This window comes from Genypterus blacodes, unplaced genomic scaffold, assembly GCF_046128005.1.
Source record: "Genypterus blacodes isolate CSIRO-AG114 ecotype Tasmania unplaced genomic scaffold, CSIRO-AGI_Gbla_v1 ptg000032l_1, whole genome shotgun sequence".
In the NCBI taxonomy this organism is placed as follows: domain Eukaryota; kingdom Metazoa; phylum Chordata; class Actinopteri; order Ophidiiformes; family Ophidiidae; genus Genypterus; species Genypterus blacodes.
In genome coordinates, this window is record NW_027466845.1 from 3,214,600 (window position 1) to 3,224,892 (window position 10,293).

Sequence of the window (10,293 nt, forward strand, 5' to 3'; positions counted from 1 at the left end):
TAACTGGTTTGAAAGTTGTATGTTGAACACTTCTATGTAACCTAACTCTGAGATCCTCCCCGTGTGTGTGTGTGTGTGTGTGTGTGTGTGTGTGTGTTAATGGGCTTGGTAATATGCAGTTAAATATTTGCCTAGGCACAGCTCACCTGAGGTGGAGCAGGATGAGGGCCGGATCTTCAGTCTTTCTTTTGCTCAAGTCTCTTATTATGGCTCAGATCAGCTCCCCGCACACAGACACCATCTTTGTCTTGTCTTTTGAATATCTTACAATTTAATGGAGAGATTCATGAAAGCACCGCATGGACCATGGATTACCACAGGCTGTACACACACATCTGTCTGTTCTACCTCACTTTACAGGTAGGCACGTGTTTCCATTCGTGTTGTGTGATTCAGTGTAACTTTTCCCATCAGCATCTATCTGCATGTCTTCTCGTACACAGATTGTCAGAGGTTTAGACGAGGTGACTTTCCTGAATCCACCACAAGAGCCTGTATCAAGCTATTGGTTGGAAATATTTTACTCTTGCGACTACCCTGCTGCTGTCCAGCTGGACTTTGTCGTAGCTTTTGACGCTGGCAAAACCTCCACAACCACACTGAGACACTGGAGTTGTGTTCCCGGCACGCCGAAAATCAGGACTCTGGAGTTGATCCTGCCTGACTGGCTGGTCTATCAGCCGGATGGGATCGTTCCAGAGTCCCGCTGGGTGCTGAGCTGTATCCTTAAAGTGTCAATCAGATACAATAGATTTAGCGGTGAGACGTACATCATAGACCAGCATGTGGCTGTCTTGTACCCAATCCCACCTCTTAGTCGTCCTGTCAAACAGCATAAACTCTGCAGTGCCTGGGGTGCACAAATGCTCCAAGTGACTCGTCAGTATTCGAAGAAACGATGCCTACGGGAGGAAGGTAAGTGCAGAGAGGTTCCTGGATTTGTTGATGCCTGCCTCCGACGTGTACATGTACTTACTCAGCAAGACGCCTGATCCCCAAATAGTTGCAGTAGAACTTTGCGACATCCTAATAGTTTTTGTTGCATGATATCCTTATAAACAACTTCAAGCCAATTTTAGTTTTCTCCATTGACTCATGGTAATGGTGGAGGGAACTCTTTGGTAATAATGTTGTAAACTTCATCTAATAGAACACTTTGTATCATTTAGAGACAGTGCCTTTGCTTTCGTCAATATATGCTTCAACCGGAGAGAACTTTGGTATCACAAAAACCCTGCAGCCTTACAGCAATGATGTGCTGGAGAGTTTGCGTGTTGATGCCATTTCTTTTCCATGGTAAGATTAACCCGGCAGATACAGTACAAAGAGTAGGCCTATGTTTGTTTTTGCCACTGCTGTACACATTCATTTCACAGAGTGTGGTTTCATTTTTCCAGGTGTTTGTTTTCCATCTGGATTTATGTGACCAGACACTGCCAGGAGAGCTTGTGTGGAGTGTTCCACCACATAAGCTCAAGTAACGCTTATGTCACACCAGCATTGTTCCTCGCCACTTCTGGTATAAAAAAGATCTGTTTTACTTTTCTGCACAAATTCTGGAGTATTGTTTGGGCTGAATTATATTTGCCACGTGCTTACAGGTAGGTTACATATCCAGGTGAATGGAGAGTTGGGGGAATCCTCTGCATTACTCTCTCCATTCAAGGTCCCTTTAAGAGAATGGTGCCATCTCACTCTGACGCTCCATGGTAAATGGGTGAGTAATCTCTCACCAGAGGCCATCATATACTGTTAACAATGTTAGTAAGGAATAATAAGAAATGGCCATCTTCCCTGAACCTCAGGTGACTGTCTCCATGGTGAGCATGGACGATAAGAGATTAGTTCAATCTGTAGAACATGAGTAAGTACAGTCTTTGACATGAGAAAAGCACTTGATTTGTTCCTCTTATTTTCTGTCAACATGTTTCTCTCCTGTTCCCTACAGGTACAAACATCCTGTAATGTTGGATGACACAAAGGGATATTTTGTGATTGGAGGGGGGAAATACACAAGAGGTGTGGAAGGTTATTTTGGCCCGTTGGTTTACTACCGTAACAGAATACCTCATTACGACATGGTACACACATGGGAGCTGCCCACAGTCATTTCCTATATTCTGCTATAAAGTACAGCTGAGACTGAAACATTCCTCTTTTTTCTGCAGTCTGAAGTCGTTATCCCAGATGTTATTAAGGAAGTAAACCTGCCTGGATGGCTAAAGGCCTGTCAACACTTCCAACTCGAGATGGACATTAAAATCAGTGGCTATACACAGCAGGCCAAGCAGCAGAGGGACTCTGGTGGTAAACTTATACTGTCCACTAGATGGTGATAATGGAACCTGAGATAGCTTTGGTCCCCACAGAGCTGCTCTGTGTAAAACATGTGTTTTTGTTGCCCTACAGAGAGTTGTAGTGACACCTTTCATAGGTGGGTGGTAAATGACAGACAGCCATTAAAGCTGCAGTGTGAGCCATGGGAGGCCAGTTTACCTAAGAGACGACATGCTGCAAAACTGGCCAAGTTACTGGCTTTCAAACGTGGTAAGAGATATCCTGTATATAGTATCCAGAGGTGGCTGCTAGTTAACTGTGTTTAGATTGTAACCGTATTTGAGTTTACGTTGGAGGTGCTGGTACTTGAATATATCCATTTTGCATCACTTTTTTTTCATTAAATTTACATTTTCTACCAAACTGGAGTTAGAAGATGATCATTTTACATTTAATCCTGAAATGAGCTCGTAAAATATGATGCATTACTAAAGTTAAACCAACAGTGTGTAAAATAGCTAGAATACATTTGGCAACATCATCGTCTGACTCATTAAGGAATAGATTTTATGTTAGCACTTTGAAAATTGAACACTTTGTTTGATGAGCCTATATTTTCATCTTAAATTAGTCGAATTTCTCTTGTGCAGGGGGAAGAGGCGTTAGCCCGGCAGCAGTGGGCAGAGCTCTGTACTCCTTATCACTCCATAAGCTGGACAGAGGGAACAGCTCTGATGTGGTCAGCAGAATATTACCTTTACTGCTCCAAGCTGCCTGTTTAGCTGATAACCAGTCTCTGCACCTGTCATCTGTGCTCTACAGCAGTGTCCTGGGACTCCAGAAACAGCCCAATAAGGTGTGTGTGCTGCAGTGAGCCTCGGCCAAATTTTGCCTATAAAGTGAATGTGTCTAGTTTCTGAAATATGGGAGGTACGTGACATGATCATGCTCGTGTGTTGCAGGCTTGGCTCCTGGCCCTACTGGCAGCCCAGAAAGATGATAGATTGTCACTCCTTCATCTTGGGCGGATGCACCTCCATGGAGACCATGGCATCCCACCAGATCCAGACCTGGCCTATGCTTATTATGCCAACATTGCTAAACAGACAGTTTTCGACCGCCTCAACCCCTCAGCCCGGCAGGTAATGCAAACATTTGTAAATGGATAGTTGGCTGTTCTGATGGGATTGATTCATATAATTGATTGTGATTGCTTCCGGCAATTACTGTGACTGCTTCCGTACGTTCAGGAAGTTTTCAGGTAGGACTTACGTGTTTTGTGTGAGAGACAGTTGTTCCACATGTTTCAGGCATCTTCTGCCTTTGGACCGACTCAGCTGTGTGTCTCTGCTTAATTGGCTGCACCTGCTGTTTAATAAACAAACCGCTTCAAAGGATTTGAGCTTTAGCTGTCACTCAACTGCTTGTAACTTTTTCATTCTTTCAGGTAAAGAATTCAGACATTTTTCAAGCCTTCAGGCTTCATTCTCTCAGGGCTTTTTTTCCCCAACATTTTCACATATTTCATGGATTTGTGATAGCGCCAGTTTAAAATGCTTCCCATTTGAAGGTTTTCAGCCATTCCCTATTAAATAAGTTTAGATTTCCTTCAGGCCCTTCTAAGTTCTTTATACCTTCGGGTACAGAAACCTTTCAAGCACACACATACAAACATATCAGTTGATTGATACCAATCAGATTTCAGTCTGAAATAATTCACTTTATTTCTCTGCTTTGAAGGAATTCTACATGATACATCTGGTAGTGTATTGAGCAGTGCCTTTTATTCTGAAGAACAAAAAATGCACTTGTAAATTCTTGAGCTGTTTTATGAAGACATTTCACCTTTTCTAATTGCCATCACTTTCATTTCCCAGACATTTGTTGAGGCTGTTTACTTGAACAATGATGAGGCGTTACAGCTCCAAACCAATGAAGACCATCATATCTTCCACTGGCTGAAACTGCAGGCTTACAAGGGAGTTGCTGATGCAGAGGCATTGTATAAATAATATATCATAATACTTGTTAGGGTTCATATTTGGACACAGTAAGATAAAGAAGGTGAAGATGCTGTATGATCTGATCTTGGTAATAATTCAGCAACTATCTTTTAGCAAACGGTTGGCCGCTTGCTGTTCTGGGGTCAGCAGGGAGTAGCTCCCGACCTGGAGAGGGCTGCCAGACACTACCAGAGGGGAGCCGTCCATTTGGAGAACCCTGTGTCCATGTATGACTATGGCATAGTCCTACTACAGGTCAGATTTACATGACAGGTCATACAGTATTTGGGAGTAATACATCCTGTGGTCAAGCTAATATTGACTCTTAATACTTTGGTTTGTAGGGCTATGGGGTTAAAAAGGACATCCAAAAAGCGGTCGTTTTCCTGAAGAAAGCAATGGAGAAGGTTTTGTATATACTTTATATATGTATACGTATTTACTAGATGTTGGTGTGTTGATGTAGAAGCCCATTCACTATTTCCGCAGTCCTTTTAGCTTCTTCCTTTGTGTCTAAAGGGCTATACACCAGCAATCAATGCCCTTGGCTGGTACTATGAGCAGTATGAGAGGAACTATGTGCGTGCAGTAGAGTTTTGGGAACAGGCTGATCGCCTCGGCAACGCAGATGCTGCCCTGAATCTTGGTGTTCTGCACTCACAGGGCTTGTATCCAGGGAGAGCTGCAGACGAGGTCGGTCAGCTGTAATTGTACTCTGTGATCATCCAAATGTACACATACACACCAGCACTCAGTCTAAACTCTCCCCACAGGTCATGGCCTTCAAGTATTACATGAAGGCTGCAGAGAGAGAGCACATCACTGGAGCAGTTCACGTCGCTAACTTTTGGACCACCGGCATTAGCGGCCATGTCAACAGGCGTGTATCAGATGCCATATTGTGAGCCACTTTTTAAATCTATTCACTTCATGTGTTGGAGATGCACGTTTTTTCACATGACAGTACAACACTCAAACAGAAATGTCTTTGATGGCCTGCAGGTTTGCCAAATGGGCAGCTGAGCACAATGGATACCTGGGCAGCGTCTTGCGAAAAGCCTTGGATTTCTATCTTAAAGGAGACATGTAATCATTTTATATATTTATTCACTTTTGCCATGATCCTCATCAGGCCACCTTAACGCAGTTGACACAAATTAACATTCTGGTCTGATTTTCAACAGGTTGAAGTCATTGTTACATTACATGATGGCTGCTGAGTCGGGGTATGAGCCAGCCCAGTTCAATGTGGCTTATCTGTGTGACCAAAATCCGGTGAGCCACAGAAACGTTCTTCTAATTTGTATCTACATCAGCTGTTTTTGTCAAGTTCCTACTTGATTCATCCATTCCTCTGTGATTTTATGAGTTAATGTTTCTCTGTATGTCAATAGGGGCAGTTTCTGGATGCTGCTTTTGCTTCAGATTGTATGAGGAGATACTACAACCTTACGATACAAAATCAAAATCCTGAGACTTATGGTGAATATCAATCATTTGGAGTTTTTTGTACAGGAGTAACAAATCTAACCAGTGAAAGGTTTAACTATCGATTGTGTTTCCTTTCCTAGCTTTTATTAGACTGGGCGATCTCTTGTATGAGGGTCAGGGTGAGAGGCAGAAAGTCTTATTTTCTGCAGCACAGATGTACAAGCAGGCAGCACTACATAAAAACCCACAGGTATGCTCCTTCTTGTAACTGTAATGGTGCACATGCCTACACATGTATGTAAGCCATTCTTCCTCTTCCTCAGGGATGGTTTAACCTTGGCCTTCTTGCGGAAGAGGGTTACAGGCTGCCGCTGTCAGTATTGATTGAGCTCGGCCTTTCAGAGCTATACCTGGCAGACAACGTTATGCTTCTAGAGGCTTTGTTCGAAAGGTGTGCACTGGTGGTAGGTACTTGAGCAATATTTGTGTATTTACAGTACATTGTTTTCAACATAAACCTTTTCTCCCAAAAGATGCAGAGACTCAGACGATGCAGATTCCTATTTGCCTTGCAGCCTCGCTCTCTATAATGTATATGTGCAGTCAATTCAAAAGGACTTTCCAGGCGCTATTAAGGTTTGTATTAATGTCTTAAGGGTGCATATGTAACAACTGTAGACATCTCTCACCAGCAGGCATACAGCAAATGTTGGGACTCCTTGCATCGGCTCCATCAGTACAGATTGTCTTTTGCTCGTTTGCTTTCCTACAGTTCTCCACTGCTGCTGCCGTGGTTGCAGCTCCAGCGATATACTTTCTCATCCGTGGTGTTCTCGGGGGGCGCACCTTGTCTCGTCACTAGAACCAAGTGTCCTATCAGGACAATCAGTGCGAGGAAAAGAAGGACTCCACAGCAGTGGCCTTCTCATGGGTCAACAAAGTTCTTGATGTTCCTCAGTAATGCGATTCCTTCATCCAACTACAATATTTCTTGAAATTCATACTTGGTCTGTCATAGCTTGTGCCTGAGACTGTAGTTGATGAAATGATATCACCTAATTATGGCACTAGAGTGAAAAAAGTACCTTGCAACCTTACTTCAAAAAATTGGTTGCCTTGATTTGCATACAATACAATACAATCATATAAACAACATTCATGCAATCATCATTCTGCATATTGTATGTGCCCTGTGTCTTGGTGGTAGTATTTTAATCATACACATTCCATGCAGTTTGTGTGGTTCTCTGTTTATTCTAATAATTCAGAGGTTCAGTGGCCATTCAGTGGTCACTTGGACACATTTCTTCTCATCTTTCTGTAAAATCTAAATTTTTGTACTTACTATAAATGTCGGTCACACACATCTGCTGAACAAATATGAATAAAGATATGGAATTTGCAACTGATAGTCCAGCAACGAAACTGAAGTATGCAGACCCTTTCCATGAGATAACATTCATGAAGTATTCAACATCTCATTAGTATCTGAGATGAACTCCAGCAGATATGGTTCAGAATACTTGTTGAGGGCTGAAATGTTGGCATGAATGTTTAAGTAATTTGAAGGAATTAATGAGTAAAAACATTTTTAATATTTATATATATTTCTTGTCAATAGTTTGTCCGGTTTGATATTTCCTGAAATGCACAATGATTAACATGATTTTAAATTAACTTTTTGTTTTTTATGTAAGCTCCTTGTGGCAGGAAAAAGACGCTTCATTCGTCTCCTCACATAAAAACAGCTCGTTTGTCCCTGGTTTCATTCCTTTGTTTGGTTCTGGCCTTGGCAGCTGACTTAAGCAAATGTTTTTCAGAATTTGAGAGCTTGTCTCTGACGGCCTCGTCCCGGGTGAGGGGATCACCGAGGCTGAATATATCTCTCAATATGGTGTTGAACTGTAGATGCTGTGTCACTCCTGATTCCAGGATCTGTTTGAAGGCATTGTAGATTCTCCGCTTCATCCAACTGTTGATGTAAATACTCTCCACACTGAAGTGGATCTCCTCTTCTGTAAAGTCCGCATTCTCAATGTAGTGTAGCACCTCTCTGAAGACGGAGCGCTGCATCCTGCTGTCATTCTTAGATCTGCATTTGTTGCTGTCTGTGGCTAAACTCTGCAAACACTGACACAAAATGTCACTTTCCTCCACCTGAAAGTCCCTGTCTATATCTCGTCTTAGCTCCACCAGCAGGGCGATGGTCTCCCCCACTGCGATTCTGTAGTATGTGTCATTGCTCTCCAAACAGGCCTGCAGCTGGGGGAGGTGAAGGTTGAGCAGCTCAATCTGTCTGGAAGCAGGACAGAGGGTGACAAGCAGCGCCCAGGCCTGCAGTGCAGCTCTGTAGATGCCTGGACTACAAGGCTTGGATGTAGGCAGCATTCCATCTCTGTTTGGATAGGAAGGCATGAAGACGCTCTCCAGAACTGCCATCGATGTGACCAAATCCTCTTCACAAGCAGAGACATAACAGCAAATCCCCAGGGCTGTGGCACAGCTCTTGCGGGCTGATACGCTGGCTCTGCTATCGGTCAGTATGGTGGTGAAAAGGGGACTGAGCATCTTGAAGCCTTCTTCTGCTGGGCCTCCACTCCCCAGCTGGACACTCAGCAGGGTGAAGACGGTGGCTGCTGTCTCCTGCTCCTCCCCGTTGCCTTTCTTGAGGCTCCTCTCCAGGCTGTAGCTGATAGTGAGGCACCGCTCTATCAAAAAGTCCTGCAACACTCTGGAGGAAAAGGCCTGTTGTAACGTCTTGAGTGCTGCTAGACGAGCCTCAGCACACTTCTCCGTCAGGGAGTCTATACATCGCTTCAGTTTGTCTTCCATTTCCTCCTGGGCAGTTTGTTCATCCAACATCTCACCCCTTGCTTCCCTGTGACCTGTAAGTGCTAAATTGAGCAGAGGTTTGCCTCTGTGTGGCTTCCTCTTCTGTCTGGCTTTTCCAGAGGTGCACCCTGAGGTAGACATGGATGACTCCTCCTCATGTGACCCTTTGCCGAACAAAGATGACACATGTGCCTCCTTGTCTTCCTGTTCTTCCTCCTTTCTTTTGTTCTTTGACAATTTTTTTCTGTGTCTTCTCTTAGCATTGATGTTACTTGGCTTGGCTTTCCTGTGTTCTTCCTCCTCCTTAACACAACCTGATTCTGAACTGTGAACTATCTGCAGCATCTGGAGAGCTGAGGTGGCTTCCTCATCTTGTAACTCTATGTTTTTCTCCATGAGCTGCTGTGAATCAAGGTTGTCAGATGTTCTTGATTGGTGTGTAAGATAATGATTGAGGTCTGAAGTAGATGTGTCCTGAAAATAAGTCTATGTGTGATGTCATAACGCTGCACTATGACATCTCCATGGTATCCGTAGCTCAATTTTTCTGTTTGTCAGCAATCTTGTCCTGTGGAATACCTCTGAGGATTATCGACCGTCACTGGGCAACACTTCCAAGGTTCACATTCCCTTTGTCCAAGTAGCTGGCAACCTGGCTGCGTACACTTGAAAAATAAATATATAGCTGAAAAAATTCTCAGGGGTTGAAGACATCTCCTTTCAGTGTCTCCCTGGCAATTGTGTTTGTGTGTCGCGTGTGTGTTAGAAGCGATTGAGCACACTGGCCCCTCCCACCCAGTAGTCCCCCTATCCGTATGGTAAAGTAAAAGGTACCCTCACATTCCGCATTGTAATGTTATTGCTAATAAACATTCATAAGAACATTGTTTAAAGAATCAACATAGCCAAAACACTATTGAGCTAGTACTTGTGTAATGTTGCCATTAATGCCATAGAAAGTTAATGTTTCCTGATGTTCCACAGCTGTTCTGAACGTTGTATTGTAAATTCACTGTTACTGGACAATTCCTCTTTTGAATAAACTTTCTCATTTAGGCTATATTGTTTTGATGTGATGTCAAAACGCTCTGTTATGACATCATGCCTGTTTCATATGATGCAGTGTGGTTGCTAGGGTGACTCGCCTTGGGAATTGCTCTACAGCGCCCTCCTCCAGATCTTCTTGGTATTGCAGAGGACCGGAGCTTATATCACGCTCGTCTAATATGCAAATGCTGAGCGCGCACCTGCGTTTCATCGCCGCGCAAACTCAGCGGATACTTCCAACGGGATGTAAATCTCACATTTTCGTTGAGCTGCCGAAGGTGTGGAACTAAAGTAAGTATACCAACTTACGTGTCTATAATACGATATGTTTGTATCATTTACAACTCTTGGAGTGATTTGTTTACAAAGTTGTACCCAAGTTTTGTCTTAAACATTTTCAATAAATCCCCTCAAAAAGAACAGAAATTATTATTATAGACCCTAAAACAATCAAACCCTCATCAGTGAGGTTAAAGCTATTTGTCACTTTGTTCTGCAGTATCAGTGTCATATTATTACGCAATATTCAATATATCCACTAAGAATATAACTGGAACCGTAATTTACTATAGAGGCAAGTACTATAGCTCAGCTGGAGGCACGGCTAATTTCCCATGCGTCTGGTATTTAATAATGGAATATGTGGCCCATGTTGCATATTTTGTAGATGTGTTGTGGACAGGTCACTACAGACCAACTCATT

General features: G+C 43.2%; 1 protein-coding gene and 1 pseudogene across 1 annotated transcript; one reads left to right on the plus strand and one right to left on the minus strand.

Annotated features, from left to right (window-relative positions):
• Positions 1-117: 117 nt before the first annotated feature.
• Positions 118-7,367, plus strand: LOC142995447 (protein sel-1 homolog 3). The gene is made up of 23 exons (XM_076146515.1): positions 118-360; positions 444-915; positions 1,170-1,296; positions 1,398-1,519; positions 1,602-1,717; positions 1,806-1,864; positions 1,949-2,081; positions 2,169-2,307; positions 2,410-2,547; positions 2,928-3,133; positions 3,240-3,419; positions 4,155-4,274; positions 4,395-4,535; positions 4,625-4,687; positions 4,800-4,973; positions 5,054-5,181; positions 5,283-5,366; positions 5,465-5,555; positions 5,675-5,762; positions 5,852-5,961; positions 6,035-6,162; positions 6,245-6,347; positions 6,484-7,367. The coding sequence occupies exons 1-23, from the start codon at positions 307-309 to the stop codon at positions 6,571-6,573; spliced, it is 3,066 nt and encodes a 1,021-aa protein (XP_076002630.1). The 5' UTR covers positions 118-306; the 3' UTR covers positions 6,574-7,367.
• Positions 7,368-7,442: 75 nt separating this feature from the next.
• Positions 7,443-9,567, minus strand: LOC142995449 (interferon-related developmental regulator 2 pseudogene; annotated as a pseudogene).
• Between the last annotated feature and the right edge of the window lie 726 nt (positions 9,568-10,293).